The 26,960-nt window shown below is 33.2% G+C and overlaps 1 protein-coding gene and 1 pseudogene across 1 annotated transcript; both read left to right on the top strand.

Annotated features, from left to right (window-relative positions):
* Positions 1-1,377: 1,377 nt before the first annotated feature.
* LOC149544051 (proline-rich receptor-like protein kinase PERK3) lies at positions 1,378-4,939 on the top strand. Its single transcript, XM_089795881.1, has 2 exons — positions 1,378-1,984; positions 3,768-4,939. The coding sequence occupies exons 1-2, from the start codon at positions 1,378-1,380 to the stop codon at positions 4,895-4,897; spliced, it is 1,737 nt and encodes a 578-aa protein (XP_089652007.1). The 3' UTR covers positions 4,898-4,939.
* Positions 4,940-6,475: 1,536 nt separating this feature from the next.
* LOC149544050 (uncharacterized) lies at positions 6,476-26,512 on the top strand (annotated as a pseudogene).
* Positions 26,513-26,960: the final 448 nt, after the last annotated feature.

Raw genomic sequence — 26,960 nt, 5'->3', positions numbered from 1 at the left:
TACCCCATGCGAAAGGATCACTTTCACTAGTGTCGTAGTAGATGGAGCTTTCCTTTAGTCTTTCCAATTTTAATTCTCGTGATTGTAAGGCCATAGTAATAGTACATGGAATTTTTGAACCCTTATTTTCTTTTTCTTTGTACTCATCCTTGTTCTTTACTAGGCTTTCCGCAATTCACGGGGAAAATTTCAGAGAAACATATTGTAATCTCTTCTTACGTGGACGTATTTAATAGTAATTTCAGTCTTACTATCAATTTAGTAATTCCTGCAGCTAGACAATTTGTCGACATCAATGAAGTTTTAATTTCATAAACAAACTGTTAAATAAAAGGATTACAAAACTATGATTTCATATTATTAGAGAATATATTTGTTGTAGTTCAATTTGTGAAGTATTGGTCAGCAGTCAACATAGTATTTGTAGAAAGATTTGTGTCAGTTCGATGGTAACGTACATATGGGACTCTCTGACTCCGAAACCGCTGAATCGTAAGCATTGCTTCTTCCTTTATCGCCTTATTACTTCTTTCCAATTTGTTGACGTGAGATCAATGCTAGACCACTAGACTAGTTCTGTTTTTCCAATTTTAGTAGGGGAAGTCAAAAGACTCACTGTTGAAACATCATATTAAGATTTCATTTTTAAGTAAAAAGTTCTAAATAATAAAGTTGATTTGTGTAACGTTTAAGAGTGGTTCGGAAGAGATTTATTAGACTTTGCTAAAAAAATTTGGCATATTTCTTTAAGTGGGTGAAAAGTTTAAATTTAAGGTTTAAGTTTTTGAGTATTCATAGATCGCAAGGTGATCTAATTCATACATCAATAATAGCTCACTCAAATAATATCAGTACTTGTGGTTAAATGTCCTAGTAGTCTTTATGAAATGTCTTAATAATGGTGCACAAATTGATCCATCACCAACCAAATTTTTTTTCAAATGACTCATTATTAGTATATGTTTGGTAGACTATTAATACACGTATTTTCATGTTTTGGAAATCTTTTAAAAACTTTAATTAAAAGTATTTATTAAAAACACTATTACAATTGTTAGACCTCCTATTAATTACTGGACGCTATAGAATAAAACATATTTCATTATACAACAAAAACATATTTATTATACCATGTAATCATGGTATTAATCGAAAAAGACTTGCGAAAGTGTGATGGAAATGTCGATATTGGCAATATAAAGGACACTTTCGTGGATGTTTGATGGGGCGCACTAAAGTTCTGCTTGACTCTTGACTTTAAGACGTATCACAGTTGGAGTCAACTAGAAAACTCCGAAGAAACTCGAAGCATTTAACTCCAAAGTCTGGACAGAAAAGGTTGCATTAATATCAATGATTTGGAAAATCCTTGTAAACATGAGTGGCCTTTCAAAAACCGTTGTTTTTCTAGCAGTTTTTGTTTCAGATTGGCTTTTCACTTCAACTTTGGCTGAAACACACAAACCCCTTAGTTGTTCCGCTTCATCTGTCCGCAGTTGTGATGCTTACATTTATCTCCGTAATGTCGCTGAGACCATCAATTCTGTTGCATCCAGATACAATATTTCTACCCTGAAAACGTCTCGCTTTGCTGGACCTAATTATTTGGCCAAAATTCACTGCTCTTGCTCAGACTTCTTAGGAGTTGAGGGATTCTTCTACAGGGTGAATTACACAGTGCAACCATCTGATGTGGGTTTGTATGAGAGAGAGATTTCTGATAAGTATTTTAGCTATACTGCATGGACACAAAAACAATTTAGGACATACAAAGCGGGTGATAATGTAGAGCTTGCGTTGGGTTGTGGGTGCCCTCTTTCTGGATGGAGGTCAATTATTTCTTATGCAGTTCCGCCGAATGGCACACTCTCGATGATAACAAGAGAATTTCAGTCCAACATTGGCGAGATAGTAAATCTCAACGACATCTCCAACCCGGACATTATAAGGGCCAACAGGGTATACTTCGTTCCTTATCAATCGGGTATGCTACCTTGCCTTACCTTCCTTTTAATTAAATTCGTTTTAGAATTCTATACATGTAACCCTTATAACATAGAACCATGTTGATAGTCTTGTGGCAAGGATGTAAATAGCGTTAGAAATGTTAAATTAGTTATCAGAATTGTATATGATGGCACAGACCAACCACCCAATAGAAACACAGTCAACTGTCTTTCACCGTCCATCTCAATTATCCTCCACTATCCATCTCTACTATCTATCATAAATGTCACAGCTAATTCTATGTTACAGTATAGTTAGCATTTAATATTTCTAGAGGGTCTATATTTGCATTTCTTCTGTACTTGCTTTGTTTTGTTTTTCAAATTGATAACAAAGCGTGTCTATTAACTTGATACAAAGCATGGGTTTCTCTCTGCTGTTGTGCTATGTTTTTCAACGTGATATCAGAGTGTGTTTATTAACTTGATTTCAGAGCAATTGTGGTTCTCAACTAATAGTTCTCCATTTCCAGCTCCTACCCAGTTTAATTTTTCACAATATTTTAGTTGATAGACTTCTTTATGTGAGCTTTCAACCAAATTATTTGGGAGTATATATATAGATTTAGATAAAATAGACATACTTGTATTTTTAGGTCATAACTGAAGAGGTTCTTTGAACCTCCAACAAAACAATAACAGTTGCAACTGCTAAGCTCAACTTCAGCCAGAAGAAATTAACATTATTGTTTATAAATTATAATTAAAATGTACTAATTTTCTATTAAGGTTTTTTTAATAGATCAATTACAATAGGATCTTTCGTTTTCTCCTAGGATTCTACTACCAAACTATTGAGCAATATAATCAACCCATCTTTCAATAATATAACTTATTTTTAACACCCTTTAGCCCATTTAGTATAATACTTATAGCCTAACCTGATGCCATATAGATTTAGGCAACATATACATCTTTGTGTTTTTAACTCTTAATTAAAGAGGTTCTCTAAACCTTCAACAAAATATTAACAGTTACAACTGCTAAGTTCAACTTCAACTAGAACAAATTAACATTATTGTTTATAAATTATAGTTAAAATGTACTAATTTTCTATTATATTTTTTTATAAATCAATTATAATAGGATCTTTCATTTTCTCCTATTCTACTACCAAACTATTGAACAATATAATTAACCCATCTTTCAATAATATAACTTAATTTCAACATTCTTTAGTCCACTAGTATAATACTTATAGCCAAACCTAATGATAATATAACTTAATTTCAACATTCTTTAGTCCACTAGTATAATACTTATAGCCAAACCTAATGATATATTAAACTTTTCATGAATCTAAGTGTAGACGCCTCTTCAATAAAAAGATTGTTTGAGTCACAAACCCAAAATTCTTATTTAAGAAGATTTATGGCTATAATTGGATAGAGCCTCTGTTCTATTCCAGATAAATATACATCAACATTTGTTTAACAGGTTTCGAAAATATTCGTGAGAGAAAGTTAAGCAAACTTGTAAAAAATTACCCATTCCGTTGCTCAAAGTTTAACTGGACTAGATTGTATAACCTAAAGGCCTAATGTTATTTCTTCCGATTCCTACTTATTGATTCTTGGAACTAATTGAGTTTTATCATATCTGAAGTGTTAGGTACATTAAAGAACCAGCACAAAGACAAGAACAGACAAATAAAGTTGGAAGTTTCTATTTCAATTGGTAAGGATCCAAACGATTTTCAGTCTCTGAGTTGGATTATTTTTATGTAGTGACCAATTGGTGTTTCATTTCATGTCCTATCAGCTGCTGCAATCCTCCTTCTTATGTTGTCAATATTTATCTTTTACTATATTGGCTGCTGCAAAAGACATTCCTCTTCAAATTTTTCTACAGCTAATGAAATTGGGCAAAATGAAAATTGGGTAGCACCAAAGTCAGAAACTGTAACCCTAAATGGAACAGAGCAGAAGCAGGAAGAACAGGAGAGATTGGATCAAGGACTTTCACTGCCCATCTTGACAAACCTTACACATGATGAGATAATTCAAATGAAAAGCTATTGTACCGACCATGACGAAATTGGTGAAGGAAGCTTTGGGAGAGTGTACTTGGGCAATTTGAAAGATAAAGATGTGGCTATAAAGCAATTAAAATGTACAGGGAGAGACAGCAAGAAATTGGTTCTAAATGAAGTCAAACTATTGGAAGGTAAGGAGCATAAAAATATAGTCTCTCTGATTGCATGGTGCATTGAAGACAACACATTCTATTTGGTATATGAATATGTTAAGGGGTGCACTCTAGATGAATACTTGAGAGGAAGTTTGGCACAGTTTTCTCTGAACTGGAAGCAATGCCTCAGGATAATATCAAGTATAGCTCAAGGGATGGAATTCTTGCATCTCAATAATATCATACATCTTGATATCAAACCTCAGAATCTTATGGTGGACATTAGAGATAAGGAGGTAAAACTTATAGACTTTGGGCTCTCAAGGCATGTGGATTGGGAGGGAACCCACAGATCAACAGACAGAATAGCAGGAACAAGAGGGTATTGGGCTCCAGAGTATTGTCTAAGCCACAAGCTCTCATACAAGCATGATGTTTACAGTTTTGGTATTGTGGTGTTGGAGGTGATAACAGGACAGAAGCATGTTGACGATGCTCGAGGCTCAAGCCAATTTCACATTCCAGACTATGTACGTTATATGATGGCTTCTAATCGCTTAGAGGAAGCTTTGGACGAGAGGCTCAAAGTGGAAGGGTTTGATGAGGTTGATCTCATGGATGCCTCGACTGTGGCAAAATTAGCCCTAAAATGTGCAGGAGCAAACAAGGAAGAGAGACCTGATATGAGCTATGTTGTTAGGTTAGTCAATACCATGAGCAAAGAAAACTCTGACGTCAGCTCATCTGAGATGGGCAATTGATTGTAGTAACAATTTTTTTTTTTTAAAAATTTTAGAGTAGATTTAAACTTTTGAATTTTTGACTATATAATTTTTTTGGTGCACATTTATTTATTTTAAAATTTGAATTTTTGAATTTGCTTGTGTAACATTATATAAGAAAAGAATATAACAATTTTCCTCAACAAATATTCTTTTTTTTTATAAATAAGACATACAGCAGGCTTCAGCTACTTAGGCTATGCTTATGGTATTATATTTGTTGGAGTGTATAGTATTCTATGGACTTCCAATTATTTTTATATTGGAAATTTTCTAATCTTAGCTTTTAACTAATATTTCTAAAATTGAGAGGACTATTTTGTTAGTGAATATATCTTAATTTTTTTACTAATCTATTATTTATTTAATCAACAAACAAATTAAGAAAAAATAAATTTGAAATAGTAATGTTATATATGATTTCGAAATGAAAGAAAGTAAGTGTCAACTAATAAAAAGGTAGATAAGATTATTTATAAAAAGTTTATAAATAATTTCATGAGAATAATAAATTAGGTGAAAATATAAAAAGCAAAAATAAAGCCACCGAAAATAATTTCAATAATAAATTATATTAATAAATTGTTATTAAACTTTATCAATATTTGATCAATCAAAAAATAATTCACAATCATTGGTGCATAGTTCTTAAAATATGATTACCAATTTTAAATCAAGATAGTTATTGGTTAGTTTTGTATTTGAATGGAGTGAATGATAAAATTATGGTACTTTCTAATTTTTAGATTTGTTTATGCTTTTAATACTTCAATCAAATAATTGTTAAAGATAAATTCTATTATTGATCTTGAAAGACAAACTAATATTCTACAAGTTCTATAAAATCTGTAATTTCTTTCAATTGAATAAATGTTGTACACATTTCAGTTTTAATAGTTTAAATAGTTCAAATGAAATCACATTTACAAATTGATTAGAATACTTATGAACTTGCATTATCCTAATTACCAAGAATGAATAAGAATAACTTAAAAACTATGTAAATATATGTATGTGTCTATGAATGCATGTATAATGTAAAATAAATCTAGAATAATATAAGCTCATGTAATTATGTATTATGTATATATTAATCAGCAAAGTAATAGACATAACTGTACGCCAGTCTCTATGCACCCACTACTGTAGTTTGTTTATTTGATAACATGAAGACTGCAAAATTTATTTGGCAACCCTTTACAAAATTCCAACATATGCAATATAAAACAAATGGGCGATTCCTAAACTTTGCAATTCCAAACACTTTGAGAAAATGGAAGTGCATCTTGAATACAACATATTTCTATAAGCAATTAGTTTCGATTTTGATTTTAAATAATAACAAAGGGTTGCACTGCAGAAACTAATAGAGAGACCAGAAAAAAATGATCAGTTGACTTGAATCTAAAGCACATAGACAAAGATAGGGGTGAATCACGAAAATATAAATAATTTATTAAAATTCCATAATAAAATTGGAGTTCCCAAATGCATCGATTAATAAGCGGGGCTAGTGGATTGCAAGAAAAAACGAACAATTACGGATTTTGAAAACTAATGACATCAGTTTTGGCGTCACAGTTAGCTGCAATTTGTAACACAGCATATGGGGATTGTTCTGGGCTGGCAATGCAGCCAAGTATAAATAAGAAAAGATTTGTAAGATAATAAGACTGTTGGTCATATGTCATTACTAACTTTCTATGGGATTTATTCCAAGCATGATCAATCTTATATTCTAAATCAATGTTTTCTTGTCTTTGGAAGTGACCAAAACATGAGAATTTTTAGACAAACATCATCTCTAATACCTCAATTTTGGAAAGATTAGAGAGATCAATTGTTGAGCTTGTTAATGCTTCAGTAAGTAAAAATAAAGGTAAACATGTTTTTTGTCCTTGGATGGCTTTATTATTGAATGGTGAAAGGGTTTACTTTTCTATCATCTTCCTGCTCTATTGTGTCCATCCAAGATTTCTTTTATCCGTCCTCAGACCAAGTGGATTCCTCCAAGTGAGGGTTATTTCAAACTCAATTTTGATGGGGCCTCTAGAGGAAATCTAGGCAACTCTAGCTATAGCATAGTCATTAGAGATTTTAAAGGTCATGTGATTGCAGCAAAATCATCTTCTTTCCTTTAGTGCACTAATAAAAAAAACTAAGGCCTTGACCTTGCTTTTTAGTTTGCATAAATCAATTTCTATATCGGAGCTACATGTTCAAGAAGATTATCAATTATTATTAATGCATGTATTAAACGTCATGTATGTAATTGGTCCATTTATATTAACTCTTTTCTTTCCCCACTTAACCTCCTTGATCTCTCCAACTTGGTTAATATTATGACAAAAGAGAATAAGGTTGAGTCTTCCTCATTTTGCGTAGTAAACCATGACTTCTCTATGATTTTGCATGTTTTTACTTTTATATATCTCACTTGTTCTTTTCTGGTTCTTTTCTCTGAGAGCTCTTTTGAACCAGTTATTATTAATATAAATATAATATTTCGCTGATTTTAAAGTATCAATTACGGAAACCAGCCATATAAATGCTAATAAGAAAATACTAATTAAAATTTATAAATATATTTTAAGAAAAAATATACATGATCCATATAATAAGTGAGTATTTTTCTATATTTTACAAATTTTTTGTGTTTAGTTGAGTTCATTGTAAGTCATTCAACTTCACCAGTAGATGAAGGATCAACATATTTTACAATTTTAAAAATAAGAAATAATAGAAAAAGTCTGTCATAGAAGATAGGATAAGTATAACTGCTGATTGCATGATTAATTCAATTGGAAGAAAATGAAAACATTAGGGATCAACGAGCACCAAGGGAGCAAATGGTTAGACAATCACAAAGGGATATTATGTTGAATGCACTAAGCCCACATTATATTGATTATCTACTTATGCGTTCTAATCAAAATGAATAGGAGTCAAAAGAGGTAATGGTGATTGAGGACATCATAAAAGACATAGCGCGTATTGACCAATTCACTGCATTAAGTGATTTATAAATAAAATTTCTCATCACTTACGCCTTCAAACGAAGTATTCTATTTACTTTAAATCAACCTTTGTCCATCCATCAATGCGTTGTTTAAACATTGCGACACTAATTTTTCAAACCACGATAATTGTTTATTGATATAGTGAACTGGTGAGGATTCCATGAATTTTCAGTGATGTTATATTCATATGCTTATTTTATGGATTAAATTGGATTTTTATAAACATCGAGGTCAGCAGCATATGTTTTTACGTATTCTTCACGCAAACGGATTGTGGTATTAAAGTTTGGATAACCTTCATGTCTACAAAAATCCAATTTCATCTAATAAGCATATGATATCTTCACAAAAATTGATGGAATCTTCCCCGGCTCACTATATAACAAACAATTGTCGCGGTTTTAAAAACTATTGCTGCAGAGTTTAATAAAGGAATTGATGGATGGACAAACGCTGATAGAAAATTGGACGAGATATAAAGTAAATAGAATATTTCGTTTGAAATCCTCACTCAATCTACGTTATATTTAATTATCACTCTGAACAATGAATCAGTCAATACGAGTTCTATCTTTTATTCTGTCACAAACTCCATTGTTAATTTATGAGAATTCACTCTCTCATGTGGTTCAAAGTAAGCAGAATAGAGAAACCTGATTCATAGATAGAAACCATAGAAATGAGTCACATAGCGAAAACTATTCTTTTTCTTGTGGTTTTAGTTTCAGATTGGTTTTATTCCCTATCTTCGGCTGACACATTCCCACCCCTTAATTGCTTCACTTCCACTGTTTCCAATTGTGATGCATACATTTATCTCCGTAATGTCACTGAGCCCATCAGTTCTGTTGCTTCCAGATTCAACATTTCTGCCCAGCGAATCACCAACTTTAGTGCGCCTGATTATTTGGCCAAAATTCGGTGTTCTTGCTTGGATTTCCTAGGATATAAGGCATTCTTTTAATATAGGGTGAATTACACAGTGCAATCATCTGACGTGGGTTTAGTGGAAGAAGGGATTTCTGAAAACTATTTTAGTTATACTGCATGGACCGAAACGCAATTAAGTACATACAAAAAAGGTGATAATGTAGAGCTTGCATTGGGCTGTGGATGGCATTCAATTGTTTCTTATGCAGTTCCCCCAAATGCTACGCTTAGTGGGACAACTCAAAATTTTAAGTCCAACATGGATGATATAATAAGCCTTAATAACATCAAGGACCGAGATGTAATACAAATGAATAGAGTGTATTTTATCCCTTATCTAACAGGTATGGTAGGCTGATTTCCTTTTAAGTAACATTGATTATGAATTGTATAAGGATGAAAAAAGAAGCTGTTAATCGTTTCGTTTTACAGCTGGGAGAAATGCAACATTTCCACCTCAACCCAGCTCGCCTCCAAGCAATGGTACCCTTTTTTTGACTTATATTTTTGTCATTTGGTCATTCTATATATTAGGGTAAAAAGCAGACATACTGACTGCTACCTCAAATTTCTTCTCAGAAACGTCTTAGAACGTTTAACTATATATTTGACTGTGGGAGACTGTTCTAGGTTACAGAAACCTGAACTTCTTGCTTATCAAGGTTTTATCTTATGATTTGATAAAACCACTATTCTTTTTCTGTTAGATGAATTCCTCGTAGTTATTTGAATAATTAAAGAGAAACAGTTTCACACATTTAACAATAGAAATTAAACCGACTATATATTTTGCTTTTGTTCTACTATTTGATTTACAAATATAGTTTTCTCCATGTAAATTCAAACAATATTTTTACCCTAATTGGATTTGGAAAAAACCTCACATCTTAAGTACACAAGAGAATCGGTACAAATCCAACAATGCACAAAGAAACTTGAAAGTTTATCTTCCGATTGGTAAGGATTTAAATCCTGGTTTCTCGAGTTCCTCATCTGATTCACAGGTCAATAACTTTTCTGTAGTATAAATGGATGTATGAATGGAGCTTATTGATAAATTTATATTTTCGTTAATTTCTTTTCAGCTGCTGCAATCCTGTTTCTATTATTGTTGGCAATTGATTTTTACTATGGCTGCTACAAAAGAGCTCCATCTGTTCAATCCCAAACAGCAACAGAAAATGACCAAAGTAACTATTGGGTAGCACATACTTCTGAAATTATAACTCTTTATGGAACAGAGATAAATCATGAACATGATGAGAAACTTGAAAAAACTCTCTCAGTGCCTTTACTAACAAACCGTACACATGATGAGATAGCTCAAATGAAAAGCTGGTGTACCCAATGTCACGAAATTGGGGAAGGAAGCTTTGGAAAAGTGTATGTGGGTAATTTGAAAGCTAAAGACGTGGCTATAAAGAAAATAAAGTGTGAAGGCAAAGAAAGTAAGAGTTTAGTAGAGAATGAAGTGATCCTTATTTAGCATCTATAATTGCATGGTGTATTGAAGAAAATACATTTTATTTAGTGTATGAATATGTCAATGGATGCACTCTGGATGAATATTTGAGGCAGAATAGTGAAGAGTTTTCTTTGAGTTGGAATCGGTGTCTAAGAATGATATCCAGTATAGCTGAAGGAATAGACTCTTACATGTGAATAATATCATACATGTTGATATCAAACCTCAGAACCTGATGGTGAACAGTGAGGATGGTGAGGTAAAAATAATCGATTTTGGGTTTTCAAGGCACGTGGACTGGGAAGGCACTCACAGATCAACTGATAGAATAACAGGTACAAGGGGTTATTGGGCTCCAGAGTATTGCTTCAACCACAATCTGTCATACAAGCATGATGTCTACAGTTTTGGTATTGTGGTGTTGGAGGTGATAACAGGGCAGAGGCATGTTGACAATGCACGAGGCTCAAGCCAGTTTCACATTCCAGACTATGTACGTTATATGATGGTTAGGAATCGTTTTGAAGAAGCTTTGGACGAAAGGCGCAAAGGAGGAGGATTTGTTGAGGGTGATCTCATGAATGCGTTAATTGTAGCAAATTTAGCCCTAAAATGCGCTGAGAAAGACAAGGAAGAGAGGCCTGATATGAGCTATGTGACTAGGGTACTCAATACCATGGTCGAACAAAACATTGAAGAAAATTCTTCTGGAAAGGTCGATTAACTAATTAATATGATTAACTGTATATCCTAAACGTATCTTTTCTACTGCACATATTTATTTCTTCTCAGTACATAAAAATTTTATTTTATTTTTCAATAGTAGAGTAGACGGGTACATTTTCATCTTTCCTTTGTAAAATGAACAAAATACATAACGAAAGGCAATCAATCGTTGTCTATTATAATATCTCAAACAAGTATTACTAAGATCGGCAATATAAGCAACTAAACAGTTCTAAAGAGCCATAGCCACAACATCTACAAGAATGCTATAAAGTGAATTTACATTGGTTGAGTTTCTATGGAGGAAAATATATCTTTTTTTAATAGCTGCAAAAGCTGGTTCATAATTCTGTCAAGTTGGTTACTAATCTTTGACTGAACTGTTCTTCCCTGTAATTAGTTATACAAAAAGATCGTCTGAAAAAGAGCTTTAGAAAATCAAATCTGAGCACTGAATTTTCTCCAAATTATTTCCTTGAATTTGCAATTCCATTTGTTATTTCCTCTTGAGATTATGACTTATTTGATTCTATTAATTTATGAAACTTATAGAAATTTTGAAAGTATTACTAGTTATAAAGTAGATTAAAAGAACACTGGTTTTTAGTATTTGTAGAAGGTTAGAGAACTTTAGGCAACATAAATTTAACTAAAGATTTCACTTTAGAATTTTAACTATCAAACTATACTAATATTTTTTAAATATTAAATTTTAATAGTTTATGGAGTCAGATAAAAATTATTTAACTATACTAATTTATAAAAATGTTTCTCATCAATTTCATTGGATTAAAAAATAAGGCTATGCACATTTTGGGACAGTTTACAACTAAAGTTTAACAATTATAAATCTCCAAAATATTGCTTGTTCTAAAGTAAATCAAATGAAGATTGTTTGTCTTTAATGTAAGTAACCAATTCAAAGTTAGATATAAATTTTTTGACTAAAATGAAAGTCTACCCTAATTACATTTGTAAGAAACAAATAGAAAGAAATTGAACCAAAAAATAGAATGTTGGAATCTATGAAAATAAGAACAATTTTTACTTTCTTCCTATCAAAGAAAGATTTAAACTGATTAAATTTAACAATTTTCTTGACAAAATATTTTAATAATGATGAAGATTCAAATTGATTATCACTAAACATCAAATCACTCAAATCTGCAATTATTCATAGCTCATTTCTTTCCTCTTCTAAAATTTCAAAACAGACCTCTTCCTTCTTTGAGTTTTGTTATGTATGGCTCTCTATCTTCCTTTTTGTTTTTGACCTATCAAACCACATTTATTGCAGAAGTATTTAGGCTAGTTTATAATTGCCCAGCTAGCAGTGATCCATTTGTTAATGAGGCAATCCTGATATTATCATTCCTTTCCAAAAATTTGATGTTGCTTGTGATTAGTTTGTGGGTAGGACTCCTCTTGAAACTATGCTCTAAAAATGGGTTAACAAGAGTTGGACTCCTTATGGAGTACACCTTCACGATATGCAAAACCTTACCAAAGGTTTTTTATTTCATTTTGTCAACCTGTCTAAGGTAGATGCAGTTTTTAGCAATGGCCCTTGGTCAATGTGTTCCTCCCTACTAATTTTTCAAAGATGGTTGAGAGATTTCACTATCTTTACTAATTTTTCAAAGATGGTTGAGAGATTTCACTATCTTTATTGATAACTGGACAGAAGCATGTTGACAATGCGCGAGGCTCGAGCCAATTTCACATTCCAGACTATGTACGTTATATGATGGCTTCTAAACGCTTAGAGGAAGCTTTGGACGACAGGCTAAAAGTTGAAGGCTTTGATGAGGTTGATCTCATGGATGCCTCGGCTATGGCAAAATTAGCCCTAAAATGTGCAGAAGCAAACAAGGAAGAGAGACCTGATATGAGCTATGTTGTTAGGTTAGTCAATACCATAAGAAAACTCTGAAGTTAGCTCATCTGAGAGCGGCAATTGATTGTAATAATTTTTTTTTATTTACAAAAAATAATGTAGAGTAGATTTAAACTTTTGAATTTTTTATTATATAATGTTTTATTTGGTGCACATTTATTTATTTTAAAATTTGAACTTTTGAATTTGCTTGTGTAACATTATACAAGAAAAGAATATAACAGTTTTCCTCAACAAATATTCCTTTTCTTATAAATAGGACACACACTGTACTTCAGCCACCTAGGCTATGCTCATGATATTATATTTGTTGGAATGTGTAATATTCTATGGACTTTCCATTATTTTTATATTGGAAAATTTCTAATCTTAGCTGTTAACCAATATTTAAAGTGAAATTAATGTTCAATAATATAAAATATTAATAATGTGCATGCTTAGAATAAATCAATGCTTATAAAAGAAAGCCTCTTGCTGTAAATGTATTGTAATAGAAATAATTAGTATTATAATTAATTAGATGAAAGATTTAGAAATAAATAAATCAATCTTTTTAATTATTTAATATTACAAAATATATTCTAAAATAGAATAGTACAAGTTAATGTTAGTTGATTTTATTTTTAAAATGAGAGGTATTTTTTGTTAATAAATATATCTTAAATTTTTTTTACTAATATATAACATGTTATATAATCAACAAACAAAAAAAATTGAAAGTAAATATCAACTAATAAAAAAAAGTAGATAAGATTAATAATAAAAAACTTATAAATAATTTCATGAGAATAATAAATTAGGTGAAAATATAATAAGCAAAAAAAATTAAGCGAAAATAAAGCAACCAAAAATAAAAAGCCATCGAAAATAATTTAAATAATAAAGAATATTAATAAATTGTTATTAAACGTTATGAATATTTGATCAATTAAAAAATAATTCACAATGATTGGTGCATTAAAAAGCACAATAATATGATTATCAATTTTTAATTAAGATACTTACTAGTTAGTTTTGTATTTGAACGGAATTAAAATTATGGTACTTTCTAATTTCTAGATTTGTTTATGCTTTTAATACTTCAATCAAATAATTGTTAAAGATCAAGTCTATTATTGATCTTGAAAAACAAAGTAATATTCTACAAGTTCTATAAAATTTGTACTTTCTTTTAATTGAATAAATGTTGTACCCATTTCATTTTTTATAGTTTAAATAGTTTAAATGAAATCACATTTACAAATTGATTAGAATACTTATGAACTTACATTATTCTAATCACCAAGAATGAATCAAAATAACTTTAAAACTATGTAGACATATGTATGTGTGTATGCATGCATGTATAATGTAAAAAAAAACTAGAATAATATAAGCTCACGTGATTATGTATTACGTATATATTAATCAGCAAAGTAGTAGACATAACTGTACGCCAGTCTCTATACACCCACTACTTTAGTTTGTTTATTTGATAAGATGAAGACTGTCAAAATTTAGTTGGCAACCCTTTACAAAATTCCAACATATGCAATATACAACAAATGGGCGATTCATAAACTTTGCAATTCCAAACACTTTGAGAAAATGGAAGTGTAACTTGAATACAACATATTTCTATAAGCAATTAAAGAAGACCTGTTTTGATTTTGATTTTAAATAATAACAAAGGGTTGCACTGCAGAAACTAATAGAGAGACCAGAAAAAAATGATTGGTTGACATGAATCTAAAGCACATAGACAAAGATAGGGTTGAATCACGAAAATATAAATAATTTATTAAAATTATATAATAAAATTGGAGTTCCACATTATGAAAAATGCATCGATTAATAAGCAGGGCTAGTGGATTACAAGAAAAAACATTTTTGTTTGTAAAATAAAAACAATTAGGGTCTGTTTGGCTATGGGAATAGGAATAGCTATTTTGGAATACATATTCTAGAATAGAAAATGGGGCTATGTATTCCTATTCTCTATTTGGTTTAGCCATATTTGATGAACCCAAAATTTATGTTTTCTAAAATAAATAAAAGTGGAATAGGAATACGTATTCCAATAACACCTATTTGGTGGAATTGCAAAACCTCATTTTTGGGCCAAAATTGGAATATGTATTCCTATTTTACTTTGTATTCCAATTCCATTTTGGTGCATCCAAACGAAGAATTTAAAATTTTAGGAATTTACATATGCCTATTCCACTTGTATTCCCATTGCCAAACGAGCCCTTATTAGGGATTTCAAAAATTGATGACATCAGTTTTGGCATCACAAATAACTGCAATTTGTAACACAACATATGGGGAGTGTTTAGGGCTGGCAATGCAGCCAAGTATAAATAAGAAAAGATTTGTAAAATAATAATATTTTTGGCATTTTGTCTTGATAAGCTTAATTTTCATATGTCATTACCTAGCTCTCTATGGGATTTATTTCAAGTATGGCCAATCTTATACTCTAAATCAATGTTTTCATGTCTTTAGAAGTGCATCTCTGCATCTGTAGTATGAGCAATTTGGTGGGAAAGAAACAAGAGAATTTTTAGACAGACGTCATCTCCAATACCTCAATTTTTAGAAGGATTAAAGAGATCAATTATTGAGCTTGTTAATGGTTCAGTAAGTAAATATAAGGGTAAACATGTTTTTTCTCCTTGGGATGGCTTTATTATTCAGTGGTGGAAGGGTTTACTTTTCCTCCATCTTCTTGCTCCATTGTGTCCATCCAAGATTCCTCTTATCCATGCTCAAACCAAGTGGATTCCTCCAAGTGAGGCTTATTTCAAACTCAATTTTGATGGGCCTCTAGAGGAAATCCAAGCAACTCTGGCTATGGCATAGTCATTAGAGATTTTAAAGGTCATGCAATTGCAGCAAAATCATCTTCTCTCCCTTAGTGTACTAATAACAAAGCTGAGGCCTTGGCCTTGCTTTTTGGTTTGGATCTTACAAAATCACTTTCTATATCTAAGCTACATGTTGAAGGGGATTATCAATTATTATTAATGCATGTATTAAATGTCAGGTATGTAATTGGTCCATACAGTATATATTACATCAAGTATGATCTCTTCTTGATTCAATCTTTGAATGTTACATCATGCATACTTATAGAGAAGGTAATCTTTTAGCTGATTGTCTAGTTAATTTGGGTACTGATGGGTTTATATTAACTCTTTTCTTTCCCCACTTAACCTTGTTGATCTCCCCAAATTGGTTAATATTATGACAAAAGAATATGTTTAGAATAAGGTTGAGTCATCCTCATTTTTTATTTGATAGTAAACCATGACTTCTTTATGATTTTGCATGTTTTTATTTTGAATCTCACTTGTTCTTTTGAGATATTATCTGTAGGTCAAGGTCTTGGATTACACTTGCATCATATGGCTTTCTAATATCATGGTCTTAACTAAAGTTTTCGATGTAGCTTAGGGATGGTAATCTCTGTGACATTTTTTGTTGGGCTCTGAATCTTGTCTCTAACACCAATCAATGAATTGTATTCATATGATTTTTGGGCTCTTTGTAATTACTATATTCTTGATGTGAGAATTTCTAGGACAAGACTCATTAGTGTTGATAGATACTCTCTTGATTTTCCAAAAAAATTTGTTACAGTATTCAACATAAAGATGAATAATATAGTTATATAGATTTGAATGATATTTTAGTTTTAAAAGATTTATACATATCAATTATAGAAACCAGCCACATAAATGATAATAATAAAATACTAATTAAAATTCATAAATATATTTTAAGAAAAAAATTATATAAACCATATAATAAGTGAGAATTTTTCTATATTTCACAATTTTTTTTTTTTGGTTGAGTTCATTGTAAGTCATTCAACTTCTAGACCAAGGATCAACATATTTCACAGTTTTGAAAACAAGAAATATCAAAAAAGAGAAGAAGCATGGAAATATTAGTCTCTATTATTAGAAGGTAGGATAAGTATAAGTGTTGATTACATGATTAATTCAATTTGAAGAAAATGAAAACATTAGCGATCAATGAGCACCGAGGGACCAAATGGTTAGACAAATATAAAGTGATATTATAGTGAATGCACTAAGCCCACATTATATTGATTATCTACTTATGCGTTCTAATCAAAATCAATAAGATTCAAAAAGGATAACCCTAATGGTGATTGAGGAAACATGTGTTCAAAAACTTAAAAGTTGAAGAGCCAGCAGGTTGTCCTCGAGCTCCACGCCCATCTACTGTGTTAGGTCACTGTAGCCATCCATGAACGGCAGGCATTTATTTTTGGTAGGTGAGATTTTGAATTTAGATGTTGAGGGGGAAAGATATGACAAAAAGGAATGTTTATTCATTCATTTAGTGAGTTCAAACAGATCAAAGCAGATTAGAGAGAAGTTGCAGAGCTGAGTAGAGAAGGAAGAAAGAAAGAAGTTTGTGCGTACAATTGCACGTGCTTCCCCTGTTCACTCTGTAAGTTTGTCATTGTTAGATTTTTCTTGTTGAAGCAGTGATTACTCCAGGCACCATTGTACGCAACCATTAGAGCTGCAAGTTTAAAAATTTATTAAAGTTTGAAGTATTAACAATTTAGGGTTATTTTAGGGTTTTCTGGCTAAAGTCGAATGCTCCCAGATTTTGTAATAGGTTAATGAAAGATTGAATAGAAAGCAAGCAAGCATACTTGAATCTATCTTCCTCTTCTATTCATTGCATTTGACAGGTTTGTTTGAAAGGTTAAAGCTTTGGCTTTCTGGTTTTAATGGTGAAAGCATTCATGTTGATTTTCTCTAAGTTATAATATTTTAGTTGAATCAAAACACTCGGCACCTACTGCATTTGTGTGTGTCGAGCTCTTCTTGTGCCGAGCTCACTCGACATCCATAGGTGCTGAGAATTTCATTGTGGTTGGCATTGCCTTTTGTGTGCCGAGCTTACTTGGCTTCCTTGTGCCGAGCTAACTCGACACCTATTTTTCTGTCTATCACTCGGCACCTATTTTCTTTTTGGCACTCGGCACCTTCTTGTGCCATCCAAAACTTGCAATCGGCACCTTCATGTGCCGAGCAAATATTTAAGTGCTGAGCAAAATTTTTGAGTTAGGGTTGTGAGATTTAAATATTTTAACTTATATTTCTCACATGGTATCAGAGCTTTGAGGCCCCACATCCACAGTGAGTTAGGGCATTTTTTTTTCTTGAAATATTTGACATGGCAGGAGATGCAGGAAAGATATGGCAGCAGCCACCATCCTTTAATGGGCAAAAGTATGATACATGGGCAAAGAAGATGAAGACCATAATGGTTGCAAATGATTTGTGGGAGTTTGTAGTTAATGGATTCAATGATGTGACTGATCCAACTCAGTATGCTGCCCTCACAAATGCACAAAAGACTCATTTGAAAGAGTCAAGGAGGAAAGATGCAAAAGTATTAAGTTTTATTGAAGCAGCAATGACAGAGACAATTTTTTCAAAGATTGCAGTAGAAAATTATGCAAAGGAAGCTTGGGATATCTTTGAGATGAACTTCAAGGGGACTGCTAAAGTCTATATTGTAAAGCTACAAAACATCAAGAGGGAGTTTGAGAACCTTCAGATGAAGGAAAATGAATCAGTTGCAGACTTCAGTTCAAGGACCTCCAATGTGATTAACCAATTGAAGTCAAATGAAGAAGACTATCAAGAGAAAAGGATAGTGGAAAAGATATTGAGGAGTTTACCTCATAAATATGACAATTTGGTCATGACTATAGAAGAGGCAAAAGACCTCACTGTTTTGACAATGGATGAGTTGATGGGTTCTCTTCAAACTCATGAGCATAGGATCAATAGATCTACATCTTCTACTTCCCAAGAGCAAGCATTCAAGGCTCAGTCAAATCCAAGAGGAAGGGGGAGAGGAAGAAATGTCATAGGCAAGAACTCTAGAGGTAGAGGCCGAAGTAATGGAGGACAAAGGAATGTTGCAGCAGAAAGCTCAAGAAGAGCAGATGGAGCAAGTAGCTCTCAAAATACCTCAAGAGGAGGTAAGAAAAATTACAACTCAAATAAGAGTAATGTAGAATTCTGCTACTGTCATAAATATGGGCATTATGCAAGTGAATGCTAGAATAAGCAGAATGATTAGTTAGGACAAGCAAATGTGGCTGATGTGAACATAGGAAGTGGACCCAATGCTGCTGCCTTCATTATGTGTAATGTTGGTGAAGAAGGAAGCCCTGAGGTTTGGTACCTCGATAGTGGATGTAGCAACCACATGAGTGGTAATGAAACCTTGTTTTTATTCATTGACAAGAGTTTCAAATCTGAAATTAAAATGGGTAACAATGGAACCCTACTAGTTGTGGGCAAAGGATCTATTATGGTCCGCACCAAAAAAGATGAGAAGAAGGAAATACAAAACGTGTATTTTGCCTCTAGTATGAAGCACAATTTGATGAGCATTGGTCAGCTCATTCAAAATAGATACAAAGTCCTGATAGAAAATGACAGGTGTGTCATCCATGAAAAAATGGGAGCAAGAACTTACTTGCAGTAGTTCAAATGACAAAGAACAAAATGTTTCCCTTGAGGATAGAGACATGTTTCTCATCTTAAGTTTGTGTTGCACCTCACACACAATCAGCTATAAGGAGTGTGATTGAAGACCCTTCATGGTTGTGGCATCTCAAGTATGGTCATCTTGACTATGTTGGTTTAAATCTATTATCAGATAAAAGAATGGTAGATGGTTTGCTATGTGTAAGAAATTCATGTGACAAGTGTGAGACTTGTATTTTGGGTTAGAAACATAGGCTTCCCTTTAATTCTAGAAATTCTAGGAGGGCTAGATACCCATTAGAATTAGTGCATACTGACCTAGTCAGTCCTATGCAAGTTACTTCCATTGGGAGGAGTACTTATTTCATGACATTCATTGATGATTTTAGTCGTAGGACATTGGTGTATTTCTTAAAGAATAAATCTGAAGCATTTGAAAAATTTATAGAATTTAAAGCCTGGGCTGAAAGAGAATGTGGACACTATATCAAGGTCCTAAGATCAGATAGAGAAGGGGAGTATACCTCCAATTCTTTTGTAAATTTTTGCAGGAAATATGGCATAAAGAAAGAGCTCAAAGCTAACTATACACCACAGCAGAATCGAGTGGCTGAAAGAAAGAACAGGACCATTGTTGAAATGGCAAGAAGCATGATGAAGGAGAAAAGTCTCCCAACTGAATTTTGGGGAGAGGTTGTGGCAATAGCAGTTTACCTAATCAGTAGGTGTCCTACAAAGGCAGTCTATGACAGGATTCGAATGGAAGCATGGTCACAAAGAAGATGGATAATTGAACACCTAAGGGTGTTTGGATGTGTTGCATATACACATGTGCCTAAAGAAAAAAGCCAAAAATTGGATGACAAAGGTGTGAAGTGCATCTTCACAAGATACAACTTAGAATCAAAGGCATACATATTGTATGACTCATTGAACAACAAAATGACTCTTTTAAGAGATGTGGAATTTTTTGAAAATCAATCTAGGTATGGTTCAATTGATGACTCATTGAGCACTTCAAGTAAAGTGACAATGATGAGTGAAGAAGATGTTGATGAACATCAAGAAAGAGGAAATAAAAAAAAAGGCAAGCAAGTTCAGACAGTGTCAAGCTCCTCTAGGCATAACCGAGTACTAGTGAGGACCGAGTTAGTCAGCAATGCAGCAGTAGTGAAGATTCTGATCCCACACTCTCCTCCCTGTTACCAAGAAAGACCAAAAGTCTTAGGGAGATATACCAAGATGAAAGGTATGAAGATTATGATGAGAGTGTTAATTTTGCATTATTTTCTCATAGTGATCTAGTATATTTTGAGGAAGCTATTAAGGAGAAGAAATGGTGTAATGCCATGAATGAGGAAATAGATGCCATAGAAAGGAATGAGACATGGGAGCTAACTAAATTGCCTCTCAAGAAGCATGTGATTGGAGTGAAATGGGTCTACAAGACCAAATGCAATGCTGAAGGCAAGAGTGATAGGCATAAGGCAAGGCTGGTAGCCAAGGGCTACAAACATCAATATGAAAGAAACTATGATGAGACATATGCCCCTATTGCAAGAATGGAAACTGTGTGTGCTGTCATAGAAATTGCAGCCCAACACAAGTGGAAGGTATTTCAAATGGATGTGAAATCCATCTTCCTAAATGGTGTATTGAAAGAAGAAGTGTATGTGGAGCAACCACCTAGTTATGAAGTTGCAGGTGAAGAAAACAAAGTATATAGATTGAAGAGAGCTCTTTATGGGCTCAAGCAAGCTCCATGGGCATGGTATAGTAGGCTTGACTCATATTTGATGAGCAATGGCTTTAGCAAAAGCAATGGTGAGCCCACTCTTTACATCAGGGCAACAAATGGTAATGTATTGATTTTTTTGTATGTAGATGACTTGATTTTTACTGGTAATGATAAGGCTCTAATCGATGAGTTTAAAGAGGCCATAAAAAATGAATTTGAAATGACAGACCCAGGTCTCTTGAAGTACTTTCTAGGCATACAAGTAAAACAAATGCATGATGGCATATTCATCTCTCAAGAAAAATATGCAGGGCAGATCTTGGAAAGATTTAAAATGCAGAATAGTAAGGCGGTCCCCACACCAATAGTAATAGGTCTGAAGTTGAGCAAGGAAGACTCTAGCAAGAGAGTGGATCCAACACTATACAAGAGTATGGTTGGAAGTTTAATGTATTTGACTGCAACTCAGCCAGACCTAATGCATGCAATAAGTCTGATTTTCAGATTTATGGAAACTCCAAAGGATTTCCATTGGCAAGCGGGAAAAAGGATCCTAAGGTATGTGAAAGGTACCAAGGGAATTGAGATTTTGTATACTGCAAATTATGATTTCAAGTTGGTTGGTTACATGAATAGTGATTGGGCTAGAAGCATAGATGATAAGAAGAGCACTTCTAGATACATGTTTCATATGGGATCAGGTGCAATTTCATGGGCATCCAAGAAGCAACCTATTGTTGCTCAATCTACAATAGAAGCTGAATACATAGAAGCAAATGCAGTAGTATATCAAGCTATTTGGTTAAGAAGGATCTTGACAGATTTGAATGAAAGGCAAGAGGATGGAACCACAATTTATTGTGACAACATCTCATCAATTGCATTGTCCGAAAATTCAGTCTTCCATGGGAGAAGCAAGCATATTGAGATGAGATATCACTTCATTAGAGAGTTGATGGAGAATGGGGATATCAAGATGGAATTTTGCAAGTTTGAGCAGCAACTAGCAGATATTTTCACCAAGCCATTAGGCATTGGAACTTTTGTACACTTAAGAGAGAGTCTTGGTGTAGTTGATTTGGATCAGTTGTGATCCTTGTTTGTTTGGCTCAGGACAAAGGGGGAGTGTTGAAAAACTTAAACGTTGAAGAGCCAGCAGGTTGTCCTCGAGCCCCATGCCCATCTACCCTGTCAGGTCACCGTAGGCATTCATGAATGGCAGGCATTTATTTTTGGTAGGTGAGATTTTGAATTTGGACGTTGAGGGGGAAAGATATGATAAAAAGGAATATTCATTCATTTAGTGAGTTCAAATAGATCAAAGCATATCAGAGAGAAGTTGCAGAGCTGAGCAGAGAAGGAAGAAGGAAAGAAGTTTGTGCCTGCAGTTGCACGTGCTTCCCCTGTTCACTCTGTAAGTTTGTCATTGTTAGATTCGTCCTGTTGAAGCAGTGATTGCTCCAGGCACCATTGTATGCAACCATTAGCGCTGCAAGTTTAAAAGTTTATTGAAGTTTGAAGTATTATCAATTTAGGGTTATTTTAGGGTTTTCTGGTTGAAGCCGAGTGCTCCCTGATTTTGTAATAGGTTAATGAAAGATTGAATAAAAAGCAAGCAAGCATACGTGAATCTATCTTCCTCTTCTATTCATTGCATTTGACAAGTTTGTTTGAAACGTTAAAGCTTTGGCTTTCTGGTTTTAATGGTGAAAGCATTCACATTGATTTTCTCTAAGTTATAATATTTTAGTTGAAACAGAACATTCGGCACCTACTGCATTTGTGTGTGCCGAGCTCTTCTTATGTCGAGCTCACTCGGCATCCATTGGTGCTGAGCATTTCATTGTGGCCAGCATTGCTTTTTGTGTGCCGAGCTAACTCGACACCTATTTTTCTGTCTATCACTCAGCACCTATTTTCTTTTTGGCACTCGGCACCTTTTGGTGCCGACCAAAACTGGCACTCGGCACCTTCATGTGCCGAGCAAATATTTAAGTACCGAGCAAAATTTTTGAATTAGGGTTGTGAGATTTAAATATTTTAACTTATATTTCTCACAACATGCATATCATAAAAGACACAACGCGTATTGACCAATTCACTACATTAAGTGATTTATAAATAAAATTTCTTATCACTTACGCCTTCAAACGAAGTATGATATTTACTTTAAATCCCGTACAGTTTTCTATCAACGTTTGTCTATCCATCACTGCTTTGTTTAAACATTGCGACACTACTTTTTCAAACCATGATAATTGTTTATTGATATAGTGAACTGGTGAGGATTCCATGACTTTTCAGTGATGTTATATTCATATGCTTATTTTATGGATTAAATTGGATTTTTATAAAAATCGAGGTCAGCAGCATATGTTTTTACGTGTTCTTCACGCAAACGGATGGTGGTGTTAAAGGTTGCTAACATTCATGTTTACAAAAATCCAATTTATTTCATATAATAAGCATATGATATCCTGACAAAAATTGATGGAATCTTCACCGGCTCACTATATCAATAAACAATTATCGTGGTTTTAAAAACTATTGCTGCAGAGTTTAATTAAGGAATCGATGGATGGACAAACGGTGATAGAAAATTGGATGAGATTTAAAGTAAATAGAATATTTCGTTTGAAATCTTCAGTCAATCTATATTATATTTAATTATCACTCTGAACAATGAATCAGTCAATACGAGTTATATCTTTTATTCTATCAAAAACTCTATTGTTAGTTTATGAAAATTCACTTTCTGTCGTGGTTCAGAGTAAGCAGAATAGAGAAACCTGATTCACAGAGAGAAACTATAGAAATGAGTGACATAGCGAAAACCATTGTTTTTCTTGGGGTTTTAGTTTCAGATTGGCTTTATTCCCTATCCTGGGCTGAAACATTCCTACCCCTTAATTGCTCCACTTCGTCTCTTTCCAATTGTGATGCATACATTTATCTCCGTAATGTCACTGAGCCCATCAATTTTGTTGCATCCAGATTCAACATTTCTACCCAGCAAATTACCAACTTTAGTGGGCCTGATCATTTGGCTAAAATTCACTGTTCTTGCTTGGATTTCCTAGGATATGAGGCATTTTTTTACAGGGTGAATTATACAGTGCAATCTTCTGATGCGGGTTCAGTGGAAAGAGAGATTTCTGACAAGTATTTTAGCCATACTGCTTGGACCGAAAGGCAATTCAGTACATACAAAGCAGGTGATAATGTAGAGCTTGCATTGGGTTGTGGATGCCCTATTCCTGGATGGTATTCAATTGTTTCTTATGCAGTTCGCCCAAATGCTACGTTTAGTGGGACAACTCAAAAATTTAAGTCCAACATGGACGATATAATAAGCCTCAATAACATCAAGGACCCAGATAATATAAGAATGGATAGAGTGTATTTTATCCCTTATCTAACAGGTATGTTAGGCTGATATCCTTTTAAGTAACATTGTTTATGAATTGTATAAGGATTACAAAAGAAGCTGTTAATCGTTTCGTTTTACAGCTGGGAGAAATGCAACGTTTCCACCTCAACCCAGCTCGCATCCAAGCACTGGTACTCTTTTTTACTTATATTTGTTATTTGTTCATTCAATATCTGTGTGTTAGGGTAAGAAGCAGACATATTGACTGCTACCTCAAATTTCTTCAGAGAAAAGTTTAACTGTCTATTTGACAGTGGGAGATTTTTCTAGGTTACAGAAACCTGAACTTCTTGCTTAGAAAGGTTTATCTATATAATCGGATAATACCACTATTCCTTTTCAGCTAAATGAATTCCTAGTAGTTATTTGAATAATTAAAAAGAAACGGTTTCACAAATTTAACAATAGAAACTGTACCCAATAATATTCTGCTCTTGTTCCACTATTTGATTTACAAATATAGTTTTCTCCGTGTAAATTCAAACATTATTTTTACCCTAATTGTATTTGGGAAAAAATCTTACATCTTAGGTTCACAAGAGAATCGACAAAAATCCAACAATGCACAAAGAAACTTGAAAGTTTATCTTCCTATTGGTAAGAATTTAAATCCTGGTTTCTCGAGTTCCTCATCTGATTCACAGATCAATAACTTTTCTGTAATATAAATGGATGTATGAATGGAACTTATTGATAAATTTATATTTTTGTTAATTTCATTTCAGCTGCTGCAATCCTGTTTCTAATATTGTTGGGAATTAGTTTTTACTATGGCTGCTACAAAAGAGCTCCATCTCTTCAATCCAAAACAGCAACAGAAAATGACCAAAGTAACTATTGGGTAGCACATACTTCTGAAATTATAACTTTTTATGGAACAGAGATAAATCATGAACATGATGAGAAACTTGAAAAAGCTCTCTCAGTGCCTTTACTAACAAACCTTACACATGATGAGATAGCTCAAATGAAAACTGTTTGTACCCAATGTCACGAAATTGGGAAAGGAAGCTTTGGAAAAGTGTATGTGGGTAATTTGAAAGATAAAGACGTGGCTATAAAGAAAATAAAGTGTGAGGGCAAAGAAAGCAAGAGTTTAGTAGAGAATGAAGTGATACTTCTCCAAGGAATAGAGCACAAAAATTTAGCATCTATAATTGCATGGTGTATTGAAGAAAACACATTTTATTTAGTATATGAATATGTCAATGGATGCACTCTGGATGAATATTTGAGGCAGAATAGTGAAGAGTTTTGCTTGAGTTGGAACAAATGCCTCAGAATAATATCTAGTATAGCTGATGGAATAGAGTTTTTACATCTCAATAATATCATACATGTTGATATCAAACCTCAGAACCTGATGGTGAACAGTGAGGATGGTGTGGTAAAAATAATCGATTTTGGGTTTTCAAGGCACGTGGACTGGGAAGGCACCCACAGATCAACTGATAGAATAACAGGCACAAGGGGGTATTGGGCTCCAGAGTATTGCTTCAACCACAATCTGTCATACAAGCATGATGTCTACAGTTTTAGTATTGTGGTGTTGGAGGTGATAACAGGGCAGAAGCATGTTGACAATGCACGAGGCTCAAGCCAGTTTCACATTCCAGACTATGTACGTTATATGATGGCTAGGAATCGTTTTGAAGAAGCTTTGGACGAAATGCTCAAAGGAGAAGGCTTTGTTGAGGATGATCTCATGAATGCGTTAATTGTAGCAAATTTAGCCCTGAAATGCGCTGAGAAAGACAAGGACGAGAGGCCTGATATGAGCTATGTGACTAGGGTACTCAATACAATGGTCAAACAAAACATTCAAGGATACTCTTCTGGAAAGGTCGATTAAGTAATATGATAACCCATATAGCCTAGACATATTTTTTCTACTGCACATATTTTTTTCCTTCTCAGTACATATGTGGTTTTGGAATTTTAAAATTTTTACTTTTTCAATAGCAGATTATACGGGCACATTTTCTTCTTCTTTCCAATAAAGCAAAATAAATAAAATATCTAAAGAAAGGCAATCAATCGTGTCTATTATCACTAAGATTAGCAATATAAGCAACTAAACAGTTCTAAAAGCTACAGCCAAAATAACATCTACAAGAATGTTATAAACTGAATTTATATTTGTTGAAGTTTGAATATCTGTAAAACTGGTTTTTATAATTCTGTCAAGCTGGCAACTGATCTTCCACTGAGTTGTTCTTCTCTGTAATTGATTAAACAAAAAGATCCTCTAAAAAAGAGCTTTAGAAAACCAGATCTGGGCACTCAATTTTCTCCAAGTT

Source organism: Cupressus sempervirens, chromosome 8 (assembly GCF_028749045.1).
Source record: "Cupressus sempervirens isolate cs-2001-9-10 chromosome 8, ASM2874904v1, whole genome shotgun sequence".
Taxonomy (NCBI): domain Eukaryota; kingdom Viridiplantae; phylum Streptophyta; class Pinopsida; order Cupressales; family Cupressaceae; genus Cupressus; species Cupressus sempervirens.
The sequence above is the reverse complement of the archived record's forward strand: the minus strand, read 5'-3'. Positions and strand labels throughout refer to the sequence as shown.

Excerpts from the sequence above, each read along its gene's own strand:
- LOC149544051 (XM_089795881.1), top strand. The coding sequence starts at position 1,378 with ATGAGTGGCCTTTCAAAAACCGTTGTTTTTCTAGCAGTTTTTGTTTCA. Across the intron at positions 1,985-3,767 it reads CTTCGTTCCTTATCAATCGG|CTGCTGCAATCCTCCTTCTT; the intron begins GTATGCTACCTT and ends ATGTCCTATCAG.